The 26,012-nt window shown below is 41.4% G+C and overlaps 1 protein-coding gene across 1 annotated transcript in view; it reads left to right on the top strand.

Moving 5' to 3' along the window:
- The window catches only part of ddah1 (dimethylarginine dimethylaminohydrolase 1), a 79,456-nt gene extending 54,582 nt beyond the window's left edge, over positions 1-24,874 (top strand). Inside the window, exons 3-6 of the mRNA XM_060066906.1 lie at positions 3,933-4,006; positions 12,000-12,119; positions 23,579-23,722; positions 24,630-24,874. Coding sequence (XP_059922889.1) covers positions 3,933-4,006; positions 12,000-12,119; positions 23,579-23,722; positions 24,630-24,746 — 455 coding nt within the window. The 3' untranslated portion in view covers positions 24,747-24,874. The remainder of the gene's footprint in view (positions 1-3,932; positions 4,007-11,999; positions 12,120-23,578; positions 23,723-24,629) is intronic.
- The last annotated feature ends 1,138 nt before the right edge of the window (positions 24,875-26,012 follow it).

Raw genomic sequence — 26,012 nt, 5'->3', positions numbered from 1 at the left:
AGGTTCAATCTGTGGATGTCATTCTAACACCCCATCCCAGGCATTCCACCACACCCCAACAACTTCACAGAGTTCACAGAGCTGCTGAAAAGGTCGGCCAGGCGACACATACCAAGAGGATGCCAGACTGAGTACATCCCCGGGCTGTCAGAAACATCCAGGGATCTACTGGAAGCCTACCAAACTCAGTTGCAGCACAGCTGGTGGCAAACGGTCACAGCCAAAACCGGCGCAGACCCACAGGAGAATACCGCCGGACAGTGGTACCAGACTGCCAACAACCAGCCAGTGCTCTCACCAAGCCCCTTGACCTAGAATAATTCGAAGCTGCAATGAGCATGCTGAAACCTGGGAAAGCAGCAGGAATCGATGATGTACTGGTTGATATGATACAGCACCTGGGACCTTAAGTGAAGACCAGGCTGCTAGAAATGCTGAACTTATGCATGGCACAGAAAGCAATCCCACCTGTATTGAGAAAGGTCGCAATTCCCAAACCTGGAAAGGACCCATCATCCCCAAAGAGCTACAGACCCATTTCCCTCCTCTGCATCACCTACAAGCTCTACGAGAGGCTATTACTCCAACGCCTATTGCCACTTATAGACACCACGCTTACTTGAGATAAAGCTGGCTTCCGCCCTTGCCGCTCCTTTGCTGGACAGCTATTTAACCTCAACCAACACATTGAGGAGCACATTTGAGCGCAAACTCATCACCGGAGCAGCTTTCTTAGACCTCACCACTTCCTACAACACTGTCCAGCACCGCAACATGATCAGGAAACTTTATAATATGACTGGTGACCTCGACCTGTGCCAAGTCATCAAAAGCCTCCTCAACAACAGGCGCTTCTTCATTCAACTAAATGATAAGAAGAGCAAATGGAAAGCCCAAAAGGATGCGTATTGGCCCCCCTCCTCTTCAACATCTACACCAACGAACAACTACTCCCCCCACAATGCTGCCGCTTCATCTATGCTGACGACCTCTGCATCACCACCCAACAGGAGAGCTTCCAGAAGATCGAGTATGTCCTGGAAAGCGCCCTCCAAGAGATGACTACCTACTACAATAACAACCACCTGTAACCCAACCCATCAAAAACCCAACTATGCAGCTTCCATCTTAAAAATCGAGATGCAGGTAAAGAACTGAGCATCTCATGGGATGGTCACAAACTCTCAAACCTCTCCCAACCCGTGGACCTCGGAGTCACACTCGACAGGTCAACACCCGCAACAACATCCTGCGCAAACTGGTAAACTGAAGGTGGGGCGGTGATCTGTCAACTATCCGTGCAACTGCCCTAGCCCTGTGCTTATCCACAGCCGAATACGCGTGCTCAAGCTGGAGCCGCACTCATCACACCAAACTGGTTGACACAGCCCTCAACGACACCTGCGGTATTATCACAGGATGCAGAAAAAAGACAACGCCAGTTCCGTGCCTCTACGCCCCGACGAGTGGAGAGCACAGGAGACCGATACTAGTCACCCCCTGAACGGACAACACAGCATCTCCACCCAGGAGCGTCGCTAGCAATTGAAAACATTTGGGGCTGTAGCCCAGATGTTAGAGTCCTTGTTAGAGATGTTAGAGTCGGGGGTTCTGGGTTTTTTCCACCGGGAAAATTTGAAAATCGGGCTGATGAACATGCAATTGTAACGTAGTTTGAGAAGTAAAGGAAAGACCAATCGTCATGTCGGACTCACGTGGGGGCAGGCCTACTGAGTAGGTTAATGTTTTTGTTAAGGATAGGAAATTGCACCACATACACCAGCAGTCAAAATGAGACAAGCCTGTAGCCAAATAAACACTGTCATGCAGCTAACCGATGTCAAGTGGACCGGGTTGAATTCACTGCGGGTCTCCTGAATCTGTGCAAACTAGAGCATTATTAAACAGCAATATTGACGTGATGCGCTATGCTTAGAGAATCAAATTTGCAACATTTTGCAACAAATGATTCTAAATCTGCCCATAAATTCTCAACGTCAGAATTTTGCGGTTTTCACTGGCTACAATATTGCCGCAGTCTGTTGTCAAATTTGCTGAACAAAATGTTAAACATCAACGATTGTTCATAGTCAACTTATAAAGTCCATTTATTTAAGCCCTCAACAGCATAACCATACAGCTTCGCCACATCGGCGGGAAAACACGGCACACTCAAAGTACATCCATGGAATCAGCCGTTCAAAGCCAGTCTGCATAAATCGTATGACAACTGGATGGCAGGGGATGCGGTCAAGGAATACACAGCAGGGGGGAACATGAGAGCCCCAGCACGCCGCAAACTAGTACCCTGGGTGCTTAAAGCGTGGAACAAGCTGGATACGGAGCAGGTGAAAAACTCTAAAACCGTGTGCGTGTGTGTGTGTTTGTGTGTGTCTCTCTGTTCGAGCCTGCACAAGGGTTCAATGTTGTCATTAGCTGTTTAGTCTTTCTGACCAATCGCAGTTCAAGGCCCACTTGGGCTGTACCACTTCGGGAGGGGGTGCTCAGTTACTCCCCTCTAGACAAAATCGAATTGGTTGCGACGTTAACAGATTGTATGTGTTGCCTGTGTTGAGTGAGTGAGAGGTTGCGGTTGCACAGCTCAGGCTGCCGGACGGCGCTGCAAGGAACTTTTATAAACGCAATATTGTTATCCCGCAGTAATCAGCCCGGCGGTCCCGAAACGTTATCAGCCCACAGGGAATTCTCCCAACTCTCCCGATTACCTGTGTGTGTGTGTGTGTGTGTGTGTGTGTGTGTGTGTGTGTGTGTGTGTGTGTGTGTGTGTGTGTGTGTGTGTGTGTGTGTGTGTGTGTGTGTGTGTGTGGTACTGGTTTAAATAATATAATACATTTGATAGAATTTCCCATCTTTGCTGAGCAACAGTTTTGTTCGAAAGTTCAGTGATTGAAACAAATAAAAGCCCGGGCTATTGAAGTTTTACGGTACCACTGTCATGCAGCTACTCTGTGTGTGTGTGTGTGTGTCTCTCTGTTCGAGCCTGCACAAGGGTTCAATGTTGTCATTAGCTGTTACGTCTTTCTGTCCAATCGCAGTTCAAGGCCCACCTGGGCTGTACCACTTCGGGAGGGGGTGCTCAGTTACTCCCCTCTAGACAAAATGGAATTGGTTGCGATGTTAACAAATTGTATGTGTTGTCTGTATACCGGGCAGCAGTAGCTCAGGAGGTAGAGCGGGTTGGCTGGTAACCTGAAGGTTGTTGGTTCAATCCCCGGCTCGGAGAGTCGAGGTGTCCTTGAGCAAGGCACCTAACCCTAACTGCTCCCGACAAACTGGCTGTCGCCTTGCATGCTTGACTCCGCCGTCGGTGTGTGAATGTGTGCGTGAATGGTGAATGTGAGGCAATATTGTAAAGTGCTTTGGGTGGCCAATGGTTAGAAAAGCGCCATATAAATGCAGCCCATTTACATTTACTCAACACTGTCATCTCTGTCATCTCACTAAAAGGCTAGCAGAACGAAACAGCAATATCAACGAGATGCTCTATGCATAGAGAAGAAAGAATACTTTGAATTTGCAACATTTTTCTAAATCTGCCCATAGATGGACACGTCAGAATTTTGCGGTTTTCACTGGCTACAATGTTGCATCTGTGGCTGCTGGTAATGCAACCACAAAGAAGTAAACTCTGCGGGGCTATTTTCATCATTTTTATGTTTTTTTTGTTTTTTTGATGGCACAGCATTTCATTCCATTTCACAGAACATAACACATAGTGTAGTCATCTTAATGTGTGATCTTATATTATCTTAGATTGCAGTGCATATCTGGATGACTAACTTGTAATGGAATAGCAATAGATATCTATAGCAGAAAGCAGACGGTGAGTCAGCACATGTAGAAAAGTTTCTATGTTCATGTCATCTTGGGAGGACAGTGTATTTATCAAAGGGATTTGGCTCTCCACCCAGGTCTGGAGTTCTTCGTGGGTTTATCCAAAAGGACCAATCAGAAAGGAGCAGATATTCTGGCAGATGCCTTCAAGGTGAGTGGGAGCAGTGGGGGCTGATGGAGCAGAAAAGGCCAATGTTTTTTTTTGTTGCTCATCATGTGAAATCTATCATATAGTAATCGTATCTGAACATTGATCAGTCCTGTGATCAATTCATACCTATATTAAATGTATGGCCTTGATTACATAAGGGTATATGAATCTCTATTCCAAATTGAAAATGCTTGTGAGGTTGCGATTCAAACAGGCTCATAAAAAACTAACAACTGTAGTGTAGAATAAGAATAACCTTTATTGTCATTGCACAAGAAAACTACATTTTGTTGTAGCATTCCTCCAGTTGCACAGTTATATAAAAAACAACAATATCAACAATATATATATATGACAACCCGCTCCCCACCAGGGGGATCTGGGGGCGAGTGGTGGAGGGCGTGTACCGCCGCCATCCACTAGCCGGAGGCAGAGAGCACTACATCCCTCACCCTCATCAGCCAGATGGGGAACACCTGAGGGAGGAAAGGAGCGGGCGGACATCTTAAAAGGCAGCCGAGGACTCATTCCAGGGCAGAGACAGTCAGACCTACAAGGAGGAGGCCATCGACACGACCCAGGCTACGAGGCTCACGGAGACCCTAGCCCAGTGATAAATACCTTGTTCTTTTGCCTATTCTTTTGAATAAACGTCGACTGCGGCTTAAACCAGTATCCCGAGCGTGGTACTTGCCGTGACGAACAGTCTCTTACGGAACCGGGTTGCCACAATATATATATAAATAAAAAATATACTCCTTAAAGGAGCATTTCACCGGTGGAGGCATGAAAATGTATTGAAATTGGGTCCTATATGTAGTCGAATAATAAAATAAAATTCTAATTTGGTGCCGTATTGACCGAGAAAAAGCAGAAAGTGACTTTTTGGCGCTTGTGGATTGAAGACAACAACTCCCAGCATGCACCACGATGCACAGCTTCGCTGGCCACTCCCGCTGATCTAGATCTCCGCCTATCGGACACCTCGCTGTTCCATCTACCAAGCTGATACCGCAAGACTGCTTGAAAATCATTTCACGCAACATTTCTAGTGAAGAGTATTAGTTGGTGAACTCAGTGAATTAGTCCTCGTTGGTATTTCTTTCGAAATGGTGAACTTTGCATGGTGCAATCCTCTTTGTCAGATCCAGTACCTTACAAAAATCGTCATATGGCGTCATCTTAAACAGGAAGTGTTGGAGATCGATACGGATTTCTCCAGAAAATCAGGTAATGATGCAAGACCATTAAAAAATATGAGTGGGTTTCTAACGATACAAAGCTTAATGCAAAGCTGCAAACTTGTCGCTTTTCGGCGACAATCGCAGTTTTCTTGGTCAATTTGGTCATTCACGTGAATCGTGTCGAACCAGAGAGTTTTCTTTTGGGTGGGGGCCAGAATTGCGAAAAAATATTGGATAATTCTTATAATTGACTTTTCTCTGGGCCAATTGGAATCTCAGCACTTGCTTCAGAATCTTTCTTATAATTGACATTTCTCTGGGCCAATCGGAATCTTGAAGCACACAGCGCCAACTGAGCTCGCCATTGGATGAGACGCCTGGCTACCGCGCGAGATTGATGGAAACTCTTTGTGCAAGCGCGCCTGCGTGCTTGCGCAATAGTCCCTTCACGAGCTCAGATTCCACGGGACTCTCTAAATTAGTGGTTCTCAACCTTTTTTGAGCAAACGCCCCCCTGACCTTACCCTGATTCTCTGGCGCCCCCCCCCCCCCCCCCCCAACTAACAACCCTACTCACACTCGTGTTATATTGCTTAAAGTTGTCAATGCATCGCTTTTCATTAATTTTGCGTTGGTCACTAATAGCAATGAATGCCCTCTGAGTCGGTTTTGGTGCAAAAATATAAAAATATTAATGAATATTCATGACATGCAAATGTCTAACCTCTGATTGGCTAACAGCACTGTCCATCATTGTAATAAACCCAATTAAACTTCCAGAGAGAGAGAGATCTATTGGCCAAGAAAGAAGAGTTGAGGAAGAAATGGTTGGATTGAACATCCATTCACCGTGACCGCGGTGCGGGCACTCCCGGCCGCCACGTCTCCCGTCGTGCCCCGGCCGCGGCACCCCGCGGTCCGGGCACCGTGACCTTGGGCACCGCGACCACTCCCTCGTCTCCCGCGACTCCCGCCGTGCCCCGTGAACGAACGAATGAATGAATGGCCCGGGAACCACGGGCCCCGCGGCCCGGGCAACGCGGACACCGCAAAAACAGATCGCGCGCAGAGGCCTATATATTTTGTGTTTGAAATGCAACAGCCTTTTCATGGAGACTATGCTCAGAGCAGCTGGAACTGAACAACAGCAAGAGGAAGGAGGAAAACGGGCTATGAAACAAAATGTGATATTTTTTTCTTGCTATCGGCCATGTTTGATTGTGTTGGTTATTGAACTGTTAACCCGGGAACTTGGGTTATGTTTATCAGCGTTACTATAGAGATCATTACGATAGCTGATGTAACGGGAGTCCGGGCGTAAAAACAATGAAAGTCAAAAAATGGAATCACATTCCCAGCGCCCCCCTAGGTTGTGCGAACGCCCCCCAGGGGGCGGTACCGCCCGCGTTGAGAAACCATGCTCTAAATCGACGCCACTTCGCCCTGGGCGGGACTTTACGTCCTACGTCACTCGCTATGGGTGTGCATGTGTGCGCGTAGCCGTCACTCGCGATGGGTGTGCATGTGAGAAAGGTTTTGGCTTTTAGTGTCTATGAGTTGGTAATAAAGGTTCTGATGATTTTTCTGATGGAAAAGTGGTCTTTTATTTCCATAATCTTTGTTCAGTGAACGCATAAACCCGTTTGTTAGTTACCAGTTAAACAAAATGCGATCTCTTTGTTTACAGTTACCAACGACCAAAGTTTAAAGACTGATGATTGGGGGTTCGATTACCTAGTGATGCAAGGTTTTTTCTTTCATTTTGGACTGCACACACATCGCGAGTGACGGATACTCGCACAATGTACACACATCACTGTCTTTACAATTTCTAGGCAACCGAAGTTTAAAGATTGTCAAGTGGTTAACTCTTGAATCGCATGTCCTAAGACCTGATGGGTTAGTGGTCAGAGAACAACTCATTAACGCAGGGATAAGGGGTTCGATTCCTTAATGAAGCTAGCTTTTTTCTTTCATATTGGACTGGATGTTTGTATGCAATTTTGCGTAACTTGTCGTTTATGATGAAGAAATGTTACTGGGGTTAAGGTTAGGGTAACGGTATGGGTAAGACACAAAGTGTTTTTGCAACACAACATCTCTTACAATAACAAAGTCCAAAGTTTTGATGACTCCAGTAGGAAACATAAGATACCTAGAGAAATGCGTGAGTGCTCACAAAACATCAACAAGTCAGCAGTGTGGTACAGGGTGATCATTTCTGATATACAGTACAAAAGCTGAAACTATTAGCCAGGAGTGGGAAAGATGCAGACGCAGACGTGGGAAGCAATAAGACACACCAACACACAGTTGCCTGTTGCAAAGAAAAAAAAATGGTTCAGAGTTTAATATAAATAGTTAGGGTTAGCTGGTATGGCGTTATCTGGTATGGCAGTGTTTCCCGCAGGATTTTTTTCAGCAGCAGTGGTGTGGTCCCCGATCCCTCTAGGGGGGTCCGGGGGCATGCCCCCCCGCCCGAAATTTTTTTGTACCCTTTACATTGGAATGCATGAATCTGGTGCACTTTGAGAGGAGAATATGCACTTAAATCCTATTCAAACAGTCTTGTGTATTACTGTAGATGGGATTATTGGTGTTGTAACTTTGCCTTTTGTGTCTTCATTTACAGATTTTTATATTTTTGTATAGTAATATTTAAACAAAAAATGCCACAACGCAAATATAATTTGCAAAATTTATTTACAGATTTTTGCCTAATGCTTAAACACTAAACATCCTCTGGGCAGAGTTGAGTACTCTTTGTAGTGCCTTCCGGTCGGCAGCGTTGCAGTTGCCTTACCAAACAGAGATGCAGTTTGTAATTTGCTCTGGTACAGCGGTAGAAGTCTGATAGAATCCTAGGACAAACCTTTGCTTTCTTAAGGGTCCGTAGGAAGTGAAGGCGCAGACTGGAGGAGTTGAGGGACCAAGAAAGATTTTCTTTGAGGGGGACCCCAAGGAACTTGAAGCTAGACACACCTCAGCGCCGCAGATATGGAGGGTGCCCTGCCCCTGGTCCACAATGATCTCCTTGATCTTCTTGGTGCTGAGTTCCAGGTTATTTTGTTTTTACACCACGTAGTTAGATGTTGAACCTCGTCCCTATATGCTGTTTTGTCCTCATCTCTGATCAGGCCCACCACAGTGGTGTCATCTGCAAACTTGATTATGGCATTGGAGCCATAAACAGGGGCGCAGTCGTGGGTGAGGAGAGAGTAGAGCAGAGGGCTCAGCACACAACCCTGCGGCATGCCAGTGTTCAGGGTGATAGTGGAGGAGGAGAGACTCCCCAATTCAACAGCCTGGGGTCTCTTAGTAAGGAAGTCCATAATCCAGTTGCATTGAGAGTTGCTGATGCCAAACTGGCTGAGCTGGGAGATCAGCTTGGAGGGGATCACAGTGTTGAATGCGGAACTAAAGTAAAAAAACAGCATTCTAACATGTGTTTTGGGGCTATCCAGGTTGGTGAGTGCTAGATGAGGCACTGTGGAGATAGCATCCTCTGTTGATCGGTTGCTTCGGTAGGCTAATTAGTACGGATCCATTAAAGTGCGCAGGCAGGATTTCAGATGAAAGAGGAACAGCTTCTCAAAAAATGTGGCAATGATGAGTGTCTGTGCAACAGGGCGGAAATCGGGTTAGGGAATAGTTTCACTGTTTTGTGTGTAGTCACTCCCTCTGCACACATGTTGAGGTAATCCATGACAGATTTGGCTGCTTTGTGAATGTTGTTATGGGAGCCCTTGGTTGCATCAGCAAAAAAAAAGTCCAGTCAGTGTGTTGAAGTTGGTCTTGCAGAGTGGGATCTGCATCTTCCATCCAGACCTTAACGGTCTTTGTTGTTGGTTTCACACATTTAATGAGTGGGGAGTATTTTAGCGTGAGAAACAGAGAAATGTGGTCAGACTGACCAAGGTGAGGGAGGGGTGTGACTTTGTAGGCAGCAGCAACGTTAGTACAACAATGGTCTAGAGTTGTACTGCCTCCTGTGAAGCAAGTAACATTTTGCAAATGCATAAGTCGCCTCCTCTGCTCTTACCCGTAGTGTCTGCAGTCCTTTCCGCTCTGAAGATAGAGCGTCCTTCTAGTTCCACCACGCTTGTTGGGATGTCGTTGTTATGCCGCGTTTCAGTGAAAATCCATAAGGATTTTCTGTGTGAGGGTCCATATTTGAGTGTGTCCAGCTTGTTGAACAAAGAACGCACGTTGGCAAGGAAGATGCTAGGCAGCGCAGTTCGGTGCGGGTTTAGCCTTAGCTTCGCACGCACTCCACCTCACTTACCCCGTCTCTGCCTGAGGTTGCGTCTCCGTCTACGAGTCTTTCAGGTCGGTAAGAATTGTCAATCTGGCCACGGTGATCTGATCAGCTCCGGAGGGAGCTGATCGAAGTTGAACGGGTAATCCAAAACTAAGTTTTTGCAGCTTTGATGTATATCCAATAGTGAGTTTCTGTTGTATTTTCGGTTTGAGTGTTTCGAGTGAAAAAAAGTAGGATTCGCAAAAAATGGAGAGACGCCTAGCCGCGCGTTGTGCACGCGCCGCCATCTTGACTCTGCGGTCCCTGTGTATGCTACATTCAATGTAGATTTATTGTTGATTGATTGTTAAGTCATGTTCTTCGCTTATAGGTCATTGTTCCTAAGCCAATATAGCGCAAGGGGCCACATAGAACCTGATAATGTAATAAATTCCCGATAATGTAATAACCCCAATAATATTTATGACGATTATTCAACTTTTGACCCATTTATCAGTTTTTCACAAACAAAGTATCTTTGGAACCCTTGAGCCAAGCCAAGGTCAACACGTCCGATGACGTCATTTTTTCCCCACATTGGATTTTCCGCCATGTTGGACTTGATCAAAAACCTTTCAAAGGCCAAAGTAATGGCTGTTAAATTATTACAGAATTGGGGAATTATTACATTATAAGGTTCTGAGAAATAAAGGCTAACCTGATAATGTAATAACCTCCCATTAATGTAACACTTTATTACATTATTGGTAAAGAGTTATTACATTATTGGGAAATGCAATTTATTACATTATCTGGAATTATTACATTATCAGGTTCTACAGGCCATCATATGAAAATCTACGGCAATGTTTCAAATCTGACACTTTGCCGTGCTGTGCTTGGATTTCATTCTATAATTCCAAGACTTTGCATTTCTATTATTTCATCATTTGTTGGATTATCCCAAGCGAAGTCAACCGGTTCATCACAGATGGTATATTTCCACTAGGGCTGCTCGATTATGGCCAAAATGATTACCAGGATTATTTTGATCAATATTGATATCACCGTTATTTACGACGATTATTCATTTGATTGACGTAAACATAACACTGCTTTAACATCCGTGATCCATTGTGCTACATTCCCGCTAATGTACAAATCTTTGCATACATAACACCAATTAAATCAACAGGGCACAAATTTTACAATGTTTAAATTGTAAAAGATTTCTGTTAAACTTGTGAATAAGGTGTTTATTCATGTGACCTCATAGAAGTAAAGTAAAAATGATTCCACTTTATTCATTGTACCCATATGATGAGTTGAGTGTAAACAAGGCCTGGAGGTTCAGCATTTCAACAGGCCAATCACCCAGAAGGTTCAGTATGTATGAAACTTGTTTTACATGCACCATTTGTCATGATCAACAACTCTCAAATTGCAACCCATACGGTCTGACCATTTTTACTTAATGCAAAGGCTAAAACTTGACCAAACACCAACCGATAAACTGCTTTTGGTGCTGGAAGAGGTAAAAGCTGAAAACTCGTCACAAATGTTAGCCCATACCCATTAGGCAACCACCATACTCATACGTCATACAGTCATACAGTAGGACATGGTTGCTTGCAATATATTTATCTTTAGTTTTGTTTTAAACTTCTTAGTTTTCTATGATCTTCAACTTTTTGCTTCTGTTACTAAAATAATAGCATAATTCAGTTAAAATCTATAAATCCAATGTTTTTTCAGTTTCACCAACCTTTTATGAACATTCTATTCTGCACTGAACTCAAGTCCCGTAAATGTCCTTCGGATGATTTTAGGTCGTTGCTGTTATCAATTTGCACCACAAATCTAGATTCTGCAGTTTACTTTAATATCATATGAAGGGATCATTTAATAGTAACCAATGTTTAGAGCTCTGCTATGAAATACAGATGTTGAGTGGTTGATATGTCTGAATGAACATTTACTGAGCTCTTTAGTCTGGTGCAGCTGGAATTAAAAAACACCTTGAATGGCTCTTATGCTGCTTGGCTTCTGCTTCTAGTTTTGGATGTAAATTAACAGGATTGTGATGCCGGACACTGCAACGATAGCCACTTGGGATCACAGTGTTCAAGATATGTATGCTCTGATGCACAAAATAGCTTCCGTATTGGTTGTGAAAATTGTGTTTAAATAAATGGCAATCAAAATATATATTTTACAACTGTTTATATTATTACTCAAGTTATAAAAGTTACCAACAACATTAGAAAAATAGCAATTTATTTTTGGTTTTTGATTTGATATGAAAATTCAACTAAATTACCTTGCTAAACCCAAGGGATTAATAACATCATGCACCAGAAATAAATGGGCTCTTTAGTTTTTCTCCTGCAGGCCTGTTATGTTTTTAAAGGTAACACAGCTTGTTTTATACCCCAGAATATGTTGGTTTACAATTAAATGATGACTTTTCCCATATGTCAAATATGTCAAAAAATAATGCATTCGTCTGGTGGCGACCCGCATAATCCTGAGATTTTAAACAAGAAACAAAACTGTACATGCTCTGCAGGACTATGTTGTGTCCACCGTGCCAGTGCTGGAGGGGTTGCACCTCAAGAGCTTCTGCAGCATGGGGGGGCCAGGACTCATCATCATCGGCTCCAGTGAACTAGCCCAAAAAACCCTCAAGGTAAGTCAACCTGAGTGTGTGGGTTGTCTTTCGTATCCCAAACTAATTGTTTCCATGGTAACCAATATCCACGGTCGTTTTTGATTGTCCAATTATTATTTTTTTCTCCCCTGATGCCAGGTATTCAGCATGTCGATGCATAGCAGATCAGTGGCGGCTGGTGGTTTTTAAAGTGAGGGAGGAAGGACTGCGCGCTTGGTTGCCATTGGCCTGCTTGCACTGTTGGTGTATGGTGGCATAAGAATCTGAGACTCAAGTTGTTTCAGGGTGTTTTGGTGAACTACAAAATAGCAGGGAGGGAGTTATGTGAACAAAATGTATACAAAGCCACCAGTAGCATCACTCATTTGAGAAGGAAAGGATGCAAAGCATATTAGTCAAATCAGGCCTACTATTGATTTGTAAAAGTAAATCTGGGCCTCGATTTGTAAAAAAAAATCTGGGCCTATTATTGGGCCTATTTTTGCCCTCACTGACTGAAGTTATGTTATGTTTATGTTTATTTTCAGTTACAATTGCTTGTAATGCTACCAGTAAGTCATGCGTACCTAGCAAACCATGTAGCACTCACAACACTGACGTTGCCATTACTTCTGATGACCTTGATTTTGGGAAGTGGTCTACCTCTTTCTGAATGAATGGAATGGTTTTTGTAATAAGACGTTAACAATGTCCTCCGTTTCCAATGTTTCCATTGTGCATTTAGGATCTCGCTATCGCAGATTTCACTTGCTCTGCGTCTCTCAGACTGAGCACCGCGGCAATGCAGACCGGGTTTGTTATCGACAGCGTTGCCAGATTGGGCAGATTTCCTGCCCAATGATAATTTTTCCAGCCTAACATGGTTAAAAGTAGCCCAATTGGGTGGGAAATCGGTCCAATCTGGCAACACTGCTCAACATCCAGGGATCCTGCTTATTGGTTCATAGTGCAGACGGATAGATTTTTGCCCGAATCAGACCACTTAAGGTCCCACCCACTCAGAGGAGGATTTTCCTCCTCTCTCCCATTGAAACCCATGTTATCCACCGGCCGCCAGTACTTTCGGGAAAATGAATGGGAGTCAACGGCGGCGGAGGGAGGACGTTCCTCCCTGAAGTAATTGTCAATAGGCGATAGGGGGTGCTAATGTCCCTTTACCCAGGGAAACGAACATTATATATTCAAAGGCAATAAAGTAGTCATATTTAAGGGCATTAATTCATTACAATAGTCGGGGCAATCTAAATTTTTTATTCTCAACAATGTTAAGGAGGATCTTCCTCCCTCTCCTCAATGGAGAAGCCTCCACTGTAGCAGATTCAACAGTGCAACCACTGATTGGCTACTTCAACAAGTGCAGAAAAACAAATCTGCCTACCTGTCTGTGATCTTACCATTTGAATCACTTCTCATCCCCCGGTCACATACACACTCACAAGTCCAACGTCAATTATTGGCAACCAATTGTACCAAAGAATGCCTTACTATTGTGTTACACGATGGTGCCAGTCTCATGTCGAACCCTATGGGATTGAGAGTGAGTCGTCGAAGGTCATATGGGTGGGGCAGCCTGCGCTCTTGCTCTTGGTTGTTGCATTGTAAGGCCCAATCTCAATTCACCCATTGGCCCAACCACTTAGCCCTACCCTAAATTTTGCGCTTTCACATGGAGGGGTGGGGCTGTCCCGGTAGTTGTTTCATTGAGGGGTACGGCCAAGGGCGTCAGTTTGTTTTTAGAAGTGGTGGGGACACAAACCATAAGCTTGAGTGTGGTCTGAAAAGTGCTTGGTACCCTTATGTAAGCTATTCATCCATTCAACGCTGCATTACAATATGCTGAACAGTGTATTGACAGGTGTTGAAATTATTCAAATACTGGTTCGGAAAATTAGTATTTGAAGCTTAAATCAGTATTCGGTATTCAGTATTCAATATTTTTTCACGTACTTGACTTTACCAGAGCGAGGGAGGGAGGCAAACTATAAGCGTCAGCGACACCAAGCAGAGAAGCGAGAGAGGTGGAGGAAGAATAGATATCTTGTTTCCCTTTACTTTATAACACAACATTAGCGGGATCTCTGGAGGAAAAGTAATACTTAAAACCTTAGCTTAGTTGTTTGTTTTGCAAAACGGCGTTGGAAACACCAGGGTATTGTGGGGAAAAACGGTCTGTCTAGTTACTGGACCAGATGAAATGAGACGGAGAGGTAATAAAGTCTGTCGGCACGAGGACCTTGGATTTATTAAGTAAAGTGGCAACGGTTATACAGAGTCATAAAGCGTGAGAAATCGAATATGTCTAAGTCCCTAATCAGCGCTGATGGTTCGTCCAGAGCTTCGCCTCCGTGGAAGGTCTGCTTCAGAAGAAGGTGATGAGTTCCTGTGTGATACACTCTTATGCTGTATCCTCCTCTCGATGAGGTGTGTGCGTTTGAGATGTGTATGGTTCTGTGTGTTTTTGCTTGACCTTGCCTCCCAGGCCCTAGTGTATCTTCTTGTGTTCTTCCTAACGGGGGAGAGCTTCACAGAGTCTCCTGTTTGTGGCTCTCCCGTTCTTGAGGATGACTGGTGCATTGTCTGAGTGTCCAACATCTGCCTGGCTGAGAAATGGGGCCTTCGGCTCCGGCCTTGACCTGACTATATATTATGTGTGTGTTATGTGTTAAAAGTTGACTATATTGTAATGTGACTGCCATGTGGTGTGCTCTTCAGGCGTTAAAAGTTGACTATATTGTAATGTGACTGCCGTGTGATGTGCTCATCAGGCTAGGGTAGGAGTTAGCTATATTTATAATGTACATGTGATGTACTCAGCAGGTTATTTTGCCCAACAGTATTGGCTCGGGATATGTAGGCCTAATACTATTACACACAGGACAAAGAACAGTGTTGGCAATTTAACACTTATCTTGACTTCAACAAAGTTTACCAGACAAACAATGCCAGACTGTAAAGGGGGTACGAAATGAAACGAGGTACTGAGCATCAGCCTTTTGAAGACGAGCAAGGGCTGCTGGTAACATATGTTATGCTGCATTAAAAAAAGAAGAAAAATACAAGCACCCAGAGGAGAATTGCATCTGCCAAATCCTGACCACCAGTAAACACTTGCGAAGGACCAATGTAGACTTCACTCGTTACAACATCATAAGAAAATTGTCCGCAAATAAAATCCCCTTCAGTTTAGGATAATCACACAGGTTATGCGAGAACATATTTATGTCAGGATAGGCCTACCGGGCTCCAAGTCGTCACATATCTCAATCAGACAAAACCCACTATAACCACATTGGCATAGCAATCGCACCGTGTGTAGCTGCTACTAGCTGCAATCTATATATACAATGCATACTAACTGGAGCACCAACCAGAATCACATCAAAATCGCTTAGGACCGTGGGTAACCTTTGGCCAGGTCATCACGATTCACGAGCAAACAGAACCAGCAGCAAAGTTTACGTAAACCAATTTCTTACCTTATGTGGCCCTCCACATGCAGGCTAGATGACGTATCCATATCGATATCCAGTGTCACAAACATGCTTTTTATAGGAAGCAAAAGGACCGGCTATTTTCTGAATAAAAATGTCAATTTTGGCTGTCTGTCTTGAAACTTCTCCAGTGCGTTCACACCAAACGCAACGGGACGACAAGATCCCATACAAAGTGAACGTATAGACGCGTATCGGGCGAATTTTTTTGATTTGTCGCGCCACACTTGCGCTGTGCACAGGCGAGCGCGTTCACAAGGATTTGTGGCGCGACAAATTTAAACTTTGACACGAATTTCGCGTGATGACAGCCAATCAGCGTTCAACAGCGTGGCCACTGAGTGACATGTGTAGCGTAACAGCCAATCAGCGTTCAACCGTCAAACTCAGCGCAGTGCAGTCCGGGGTGTACTGCAGCATGGAGGAGAAAGTGATTGTTGCCGTTTGCGACTCTTGGAGCTCTATATATAATAGTATATAATATAATATAATTGTATATATAATATCACGGCCAAAAGCTCTGTGTGCCTCCGGATGGCCGTAGCACGGGGAGCTCATAGGGATTGGGCTTCTCGGGAGTCGGGGTTTGTTTACCGCCGTTGCTATGGGTTCCGGTCTTGTGTGTTCCAACGGTTTATTAGGTAGGCCTATCTAATAAATGATGTCTTCGAGCGCGCCTATCGCATGATTTTAGACTTGACGATTTCGGTTTAGTATGTGGGGATTTTTTCAGTCGCAATTGGTTTGCACATTTTTAAAACTGGTGGGGACAAAATTTGTATTTCAAATAGTGGGGTACGGCTAAAGGGTAGGGCTAAATTTTCGATGGGCAGACTGGTAAACTAGGGTTATGATCTTGCTCCCGCAATACATCACAGAAAATATTTGTCTCCCCAAGTACCACCATTATGACAGATGTTATAAAATGTAACAACATACAGTAGCGTAGGCCTGCAGCCCTATTCAGCTACGCACATCTCATGCAGGAGGCACATTTATTCTTAAAAATAATATTATTTATTTTTAGCTGTTGTCAGCTGTACAAAGTGGTAGCACTAGAACAGAGACATGGAGACGCATACACATACACACACAGCAAGTGAGAACATGGTCTCATTGTAAATGTATTTACATTCGTACAGTGGCGGCTGGTGGTTTTTAAAGTGAGGGAGGAAGGACTGCGTGCTTGGTTGCCATTTGCCTGCATGCACTGTTAGTGGTGTATGGTGGCATAAGTATGTGAGACACAAGTTGTTTCAGGGTGTTTTGGGGAACCACAAAATAGCAGGGAGGGATAATTATGTGAATTGATACAAATTCACCTGTGGCAGCATTGTACTTTGAAAGCTGGTGGGCAGCATGTCTTGGACTACAAGGGCAGAAGGAAAGGATGCAAAGCCAATCAGTCAAATCAGGCCTACTCTTGATTTGTAAAACTAAATAAAGAAATCTGGGCCTAGCATCTGGTTAATTTTCAGCTACAATTGTTTAAAGAAAAATGAAGATACAAGACCAAAAATGATGCCATTGAAAGTGCATCATGTTCTGAATCATTCACTAACATCCTTTCCTCATGTCGAACGGAATGGTAAAAGTATCACTTAAAAGAACAACAAGAACATTACTTCACAACTATTTGCATGGGAGGCATGTTCTCAGGAATAGGTAATAAAAATATATTTATATGTGGAGATACCAACATAGATCTATTGAAACATAGCAATCATAAAAGTACAGAGGATTTTATAAATACAATACACAGTATGTGCCTACTTCCTTCAATCACTAGACCCAGTAGAATCACATCTCATAGTGCCACTCTCATAGACAACATATTTACCAATGTAATTGATAACTAAATAAGTGGGTTTGGGCTGTAACGATACGCGTATCAAACCGAAAATCGCGATACTCAAAGCCACGAACCTGTCTCGCGGTGTGAGAAGGCCTTTCTAACTCTTCGGTCAAATTGTCCGATTGAAATTTGCTAATAATTTGTCTAAATAATAGTCTGCTGACAGCGCCCCCTCCTATCGATGCCGTAAATATGTGACGAGATGCCCTCTCTGTGATCACAGCTCTCCGTGGCTACGGAGGATTGCATTTCTCCACAGCCGTCGAAGTCCTCATATGCGATATGAACGACATTTATCCAGAGTGGGCCAAGCGCGAAAAAAATTGCCTGTGTGATCCTGTCTCTATTGTTTTGTGTGATTTGACTGGCAGTTTGTCTGCTTATAGGTCGGAATGAAGCGGCCACCGATTATTGACAGGATGGGTACTTTATTCTACCGGACTCGTTCGCTTCTTCACTCGACACACGCGCTACCGCTCGCTCTCCTCGCTCGTCCACTCACTCGCTGACGTCACTCACACACGCATACGCACACTGCCATTCTCCCGCACACACATATGCTACTCGTAACACTATGCCTCGTTATTGCGACGTTCATGTTTTTACTCATCTATTGAAAGTTAGGCTATTAAACATGTTGCATTCTATACGGCCTGATTATGTCATTATTTAAGCTACATAGCCTAATAAGAAGCGCTAATAAGGATATTTGAATAAACCAACCAAACAGTTAAAGGGGCCCTATTATGCCTACCAGCAAAAAGCATCCTCCAACTGCAATCTTTGGTTATTTCTTTATTAATTTAGCTATACTTTAATAGTATTCTTTCGGTTCAAATCTGTTCAGTGTTCCAAATTATTTGTTATTAAATGTTACATCAAGATAATTGGTATTTAAGTGTTGTTTAAATAAAATGCTTTTTAAATTTAAAAGAATCGTGGGATGTATCGAACCGTGGGTCAAAAATCGTGATGCAAACCGAATCGTGAATTTGTGTATCGTTACAGCCCTGGGTTATTAGTCTGCGATATTACAGACCACCTGCCAGTGTTTACGTTAATTGATTATGTTTATAAGAATAGGACAGAAAAACAAAATATTTAGATGAATCAAGACAGACAAATCAATTAATATGTTACAGGATCTAGTATCACAGAACTGGGACATGATTTATAATGAAAAAGATGTGGACGGTGCTTATAATATATTTTTGGAGATATATAAGGCAAAGTATGATAAACATTGTCCAATCAAAGAATACAACAAAAAAAGAGCATATGATAACTGTCCATGGTTAACGAAAGGTTTACAAAATGCTTGTAAAAAGAATAATGCATTATACAGGAATTATATTAGACAGAGAACTAAAGAAGCAGAGGATAAATATAAAAAATATAAAAATAAGTTAATCAGTATTATAAGGATAAGTAGGAAAGAATACTATAAGAATAAACTAGATCGTAATAAAGATAATATAAAAGGGATATGGAACATATTAAACAGTATAATAAGAGATGGTGTCAAACAAAACAGCTTACCTAAATATTTCAAAGAAGATGATATTGAAAATTACAATATGGAGGAGTTGGCAGATCGCTTCAATCACTTTTTTGTTAATGTAGGCCCTGATCTAGAGAGTCAAATTATGGATTGAGGGGTGGAAGGGAAGCACATGGGGGATCTGGTGAACAGAAATCCATGCTCAATGTTCCTTGAGAGAGTCGAAGAGAAGGAAATATTGGACATGGTAAAAAAATGTAAAAATAAACAATCAACAGATTTTAATGATATTGACATGTCGCTGGTCAAACTGGTCATTGAGGGGATTTCTAAGCCACTTACTCACGTATGCAATTTATCATTTCAAACCGGTTCATTTCCAAATCAAATGAAAATAGCAAAGGTCATTCCACTGTATAAAAAAAACACCTCTTCACAAACTACAGACCTGTCTGCCTCAATTTTCAAAAATACTGGAGAAACTATTTAATAGCAGATTAGATTCATTCCTAGAAAGACATAATGTACTCTCAGAGAGTCAATATGGTTTTAGAACTAAAAGATCAACTTCTCAGGCATCAATATGCAATTGGCATCTTCATTGACCTCAGAAAAGCTTTTGACACTATCAATCACAATATATGAATTAATAAACTGTAGAAATTGGTATAAGAGGCATGGCAATAGACTGGATAAAAAGCTATTTGGAAAGACGGAAACAGTTTGTGAAGCTGGGTAACCATAGCTCAAATTGCTTGGACATTGCTTGTGGAGTCCCCCAGGGGTCAGTATTGGGACCAAAACTTTTTATACTGTACATAAATGATATTGGCCAAGTATCCAAGTTGCTGTCTATGGTACTTTTCGCAGATGACATTAATGTATTTTGCTCTGGTGATGATCTAGATACATTACAAAAGATCATAAATGAAGAGTTGTACAAACTGAAATTATGGTTTGACTGGAACAAATTATCTTTAAATGTGAGCAAGACCAAGTTTAGGTTCTTTGGAAGGTTCAGGTTAAACACACAGTTAAAGATAGAAATTGATGGGATGGCTATTGAGCAAGTGCACGAAATCAAATTTCTTGGTGTAACAATTGACGACAAGCTCAGCTGGAAACCACATATTACACATGTAAAATACAAAGTAGCAAGAAGTATAGCAGTCATAAATAAAGCAAAGCAGGTTCTGGATCATAAGTCACTTCACACTCTCTACTGTTCTTTAGTCTTGCCATATTTAAACTACTGTACTGAAGTCTGGGGTAACAATTACAAAAGTTCATTACAGTCACTAATCATTTTACAAAAAAGAGCGGTAAGGATCATTCACAAGGTCGGCTATCTGGAACATACCAATCCACTATTTCTACAGTCTAAATTATTAAAATTCACCGACATCGTCTCTTATCAAACAGCAATAACTATGTATAGGGCTAGGAACCATTTGTTACCATTGAACATTCCAAACATGTTTAGTGAACGTGAGGAGTTTGAGGAGAGAACTCAATTTTAAAATTCAGATGAGAAATTCCACCATGAAAAGTTTTCGCATTTCCATCACAGGTGTCAAGTTGTGGAACAATCTGAGCAAAGTACATAAGCAATGTCCAAGCATCAATGTTTTTAAAATAATGTACAAAAATGTATTGTTCACAGGATATAGTGAACTGCACTAAGAGTCAGTAGGTTTGTGTATGTATGTATAGGTATACTGTGTATACACGCTGTTGTGTCACATTCATACTGTTACTTGTTAAATGTATGTTGTAGATATATATATGTACATACTTACATATGTATATTTATTTATATAACATAACATTTTTACATACATTTATTATTATTATTATCATTATTATTATTATTATTATTAGACATACAAAGTAAGTAATAAGATGGGTGGGAGTAAATAAGTTTTTACTTCTTCTCACTCCTTTTCGGATATGTTTACATTAATGTTTATTTTTATTTCTTGTTTCTTTTTGCTTTTTATTTTACTATTACTATTATTATTTTTGTTATTCATTCTTGAATGGCTTTATTGTTGTTTTTTGCAAAATTTCTTGTTTTTGTTTTGTCTACATATTCGAAATATACATGAAAGAAAGAAGAAAGAAAGGTTCAGGAAAGAAAGAGGTAGATCAAAATCTCTATATTTCCCTTAGTTTAATGTGACGCCTTGTATCTCACACAAACTTTGGTCCAAAATACTTAGTCCATAGACATTTTGAATTGACTAATTCATTACCATTTATTTATTATTTATTACCATGTTACCAACGAATTGGTCTGTAACCTTGTACATCTAATTATAATAATCATTATGTCAACATTTCATGAATACAAAACGAGGTGCATTTTCTGTTCATTTCAAGTTGTCATGACATGGACATGCTCTGGTGATGCCATCCTGGTGAAGTTGTCATTATAAAGTCATCCCAAACAAATTTAATGTTAGCTTGTCATGACCAAGACAACTTCTGGTAATGTCACTTTGATTAATGTCAAATTGTCATAATCAAGACAACCCAAACAATCCTTGTCATAACAAAAACCGAATGACACTTAATGACAGAAGTCATAAACGTTTATGACATGTTCATGAGTGTCATGTCATAGTTATGACAGTGACATGTCACTCTTATGTAGATACCCTCAAATAAAGTGTTACCGTTTCTAGTAACACATAATCCAATAATATCATTGAAAGTAAAAAAAGTACTTTCTCAAGGGGGTAAAAACTGTATTTATAATACACTAAAAACATCTTTCAAACCTTCTCTAATGTGCAGAGACTATCAGCACCTATATTTTCCTTATACACTTTTATTTGGATGGTGATCATTACAACTCATTACAGTGGGTGAAAATGCAGGATTTAATATACAACAGTTTGTCATGTTCCAAGTTTTTTGGCTGTGATCTAGGGCTAAACAATATTGGGAAATAATCTAATTGCGATTATTTTGACCAATATTGTGATTGCGATTTAATATGCAATTTTTTTACTTTATGATGTTCCTCATGTTTTGTATTATTCACTAAAAAAGCAAATCATTCTTTAGCATGACCAACACAACATTGGAAGCAGTCAACATATAAACTGTTATTTTCTTTAGGCCAGGCCGATGTGTTGAGATTGATTGATATAACATCTTTAATTAACTATTGAATTGTTAAATTAAAATAAATATACATTTTACTGATCTCCAGACAGTAACGGTAACAAATCACAAAATAAAATAAATAAAAGAAAAAGTTTTTTTTTCGTGTTTCACTCTACACTATAACTATCACTTCTTATTTTGTGTGTGTGTGTGTGTGTGTGTGTGTGTGTGTGTGTGTGTGTGTGTGTGTGTGTGTGTGTGTGTGTGTGTGTGTGTGTGTGTGTGTGTGTGTGTGTGTGTGTGTGTGTGTGTGTGTGTGTGTGTGTGTGTGTGTGGCCAAATGGGTCACAACTATGCCTCATTGTAGGCGTTGAAGCCTTCGTAACGCCACATTGTACGCTGATGTTCTAAATCATCACAAAGTTTGATGACATTGTGAATTAATGTGGGATCATGGGAGTTGTTGTCATTACCCATCCTGGTATCACTTGATTTCATGCTCATAGTCACAAAAATGAATCTATTGAATCTTGTGTCCCAGAGCACGATTGTCTGACTTTTCGTGCTACACAGAACAAAATGAAATCCCATGCATTTTGAATAGGAGCATTTCTCAGACTCTTTCTTTCCACACAGAATTACATTTAAACCCATGCATTTAGAATGGGAGTGTTTGTTGGACTTTTTTTCGTGCTGGTCTGAACAACATTTAAAGCAATGCATTTCTAATTTGCTTCGACTTCAGAAGGGGGGGTCTGCGTAGATAGTACAGTGCACCCTCTTGTTATGTACAGTCAAAACAACAAATGCAACAAAGGGTAAATGCCGCGTATTTTGGATATGATTTTTCAGATTTTTGCAGTAGACCTCCTCAAAAACTGAAACTAACCGCGCCCCTCCACCCGGTCTCACACCGAAATGTAGTATAACTGCGTTGGTCCACAGCGGATAAAGTAGTCTTTTTACAATAACGTCTCTAAAAAGGTGACATTAATTATGTTTTTTGTCGTTGCTATGGTGGTTGCTATGGACAGTGCTATCCCTGAAAACCAACAAATGGTGGACATCATTTGATTATCAATGGAAAATGCAATATCAACATTGTTTCAGCATTAAAATGCGTTTCGATAACAGTTCTAGTTAGAAATGTGCCTTTTCTTGTCCTAATCAATCAATCTTGTTTATAATGTATAGTTGAAAGACCAGTTTAGACCCCAAGTAAGCATGAGAAATGCCACTGGTTGTGGAGTTTCTCATTATTGTTTTGTGGTTTTGAAAGACTATAATCGAGGTTGGCTATAATCTATTTAAGATGTAACCAAAATTACATACTTATTATGTAAAAATATAATTTATTAGAATGAGCTACATTTTTGTAGCATGTATGTATCCATGGGCAGATGTTCTGGCCATTAAACGCTGTGGTTATAACAAAAATAATGTTTGGTCGGCCGCTGGGGTCCTGGGTCCTCCATTAACCCCAGCTAGCTAACCCTCACCTTTCTGTTGTATGCAGATTATGCAGCAGATGAGTGACCACCGCTATGACAAGCTGACGGTGCCCGACGATATTGCCGCCAACTGCATCTACATGAACCTGCCCGACAAGGGACACGTACTGCTTCACTGCACACCAGAGGAGTTTCCAGAGAGCTCCAAAGTAATCACACTCGCCTGCATACACTTAATATAAAAATGTGAATTCTTATTACCAACCAATTACACAGATCGCTGCCTTATTGATTAATTAAATTAATTAAAACAAAGACTGTGTGTGTGTGTGTGTGTGTGTGTGGCCAAATTGGTCACAACTATGCCTCATTGTAGGCGTTGAAGCCTTCGTAACACCACATTGTACGCTGATGTTATAAATCACTGTAATCACTGTATTAAAAGAGGAACGTGAGAAGGAGAGGAAACAGAAGAGACGAGAAAACAATAAAGCACATTATGTTTGTGTGTTGTGTTGTGTTCACATGTTGTGTGTTCCTAATTGTACTCCATGAACGTGACGTTTCTTGGCCCCCAAAGCCTCAATCTGACACACTACCTAACTCCAGAGGAATCTGTTCAGATGATCCCACTGGCCTTCATAATGCTATATACCGTGTCACAGCGAGATTGAAGTCGGAGTTTAGAGTTTTGTGAGTGAAAAATGTCAGACAATGTTGTAACAACATAAAAATACAGTATTCTTCAAAATAGTTGTAAGAGAATGTACAACCTGACGTGTGAAGACACTAATCTACAACCTGATGTGTGAAGACGCTAATCTAAAAACTAATTTACGACCTTGATGGGCCAGGAGGACCCATCAGGGTTGTAGCAGGAAGGAGGAAGATAGAAGCATAGATGATTAAATGAGGAATACTGTATTGATGAACAGTATTGATTGAGAATTATCACACTTTTATGAAATGGTAATGATGATGCAACCAGGTGGGTCCTGAAGTAAAATCGTGGCATGGTAAAATATCCAAAGTAATATACATAGTTTGCTGAAGTGAGAGACTGTGCCTCTCCTCACTCATATGATTACTACAACTACCGTTTTTTGTGTCTTGCAGGCGTTTGAGATGCTGAAAGACTACATTCTGATCCCGGTGTCCAACATGGAGAAGGGCAAAGTTGACGGGGCACTCACATGCTGCTCGGTGCTGATCAACAAGAAGGCCCACGTCTGAGCTTACTGACTAAATTACTCAAAGTTGGAAAATTGTTTCATCCAACGCCTAATCGAGTTTCAGATTACAACCATAATCACTGTTAATGGATATATAAATAAATAAATAAAAAGTGATTAAGAAAATGGCCTGCAGGTGAAAAAACTTGGTTGCTTCCCATAATACTACTGATATGAAATACATTACTTTTTTTTAATAACAAATGGTCCTACTCAAGGGTTTCCGCTCTTAAAGCTATCATCTACGATCTGGGAGAGCTAGAATGATTTGAAATGAGCTTCTCCTCGGAGTAACCCCTCCCCCTCCCCTCGGGACTGCCTCCCCAACCCTTCGGTATACAGCCGTGCCAAGCCATATACCACCAAATGGAGGTATATGGCTTATACAACCCTTTTTTAAGCCTAGTAACACGTTTGCATTGAAAGGAACAAATATATCAACTTTTCAAATTTTTATGTGTGCAAAATGCTTTTCAGAGCTAGAGAATCACTTATTGACCAACAATGTGTTTCTGACCTTAAAATGTTGATTATGCTCAAAACGAATAAACTTCACTAAGTGGTGGTTGCTCAAAACTAATGGGCTTCACTTCCAATTGTGGTGCATGGCTTCAATAACCCTTTTGTAAGCCTGGTAACACGTTTGCATTTGAAGGAACAGAAATATTAACGTTTCTAATTTGTATGTGTGCAAAATGCTTTTCAGAGCGAGAGAATCACTTTTGACCAACAATGTTTCTGACCTTAAAATGTTGATTGTGCTCAAAACTAATGTATTTCACTTCCAAATGCTTGTTGCTCAAAACTGATGGACTTCATTTCCAAATGGTGGCATATGGCTTATACAACCCTTTGTAAGCATTATAATGGTTTTGCATTGAAAATAACAGACATATCAACTTTCCTAATTTTTATGTTTGCAAAATGCTTTTCAGAGCTAGAGAGTCTCTATTTGACCAACAATGTGATTCTGACCTTAAAATGTTGATTGTGCTCTAAACTAATGTACTTCACTTCCAAGTGGTGGTTGCTCAAAACTAATGTACTTCACTTCCGAATGGTGGGTGCTCAAAACTAATGGACTTCACTTCCAAATGGTGGTATACAGCTTATACAACCCTTTGTCAGCCTAATTACACGTTTGCATTGTAAGGAACAGAAATATCTGCTTTCCTCATTTTTATGTGTGCAAAATGCTTTTCAGAATCAGTCATTGACCAACAATGTGATTCTGACTTCACAGAATTGAAGTCATTAGTTTTGAGCA

This window comes from Gadus macrocephalus, chromosome 12 (genome assembly GCF_031168955.1).
Source record: "Gadus macrocephalus chromosome 12, ASM3116895v1".
Classification (NCBI taxonomy): domain Eukaryota; kingdom Metazoa; phylum Chordata; class Actinopteri; order Gadiformes; family Gadidae; genus Gadus; species Gadus macrocephalus.
This window is presented reverse-complemented; position numbering and strand designations above follow the sequence as displayed.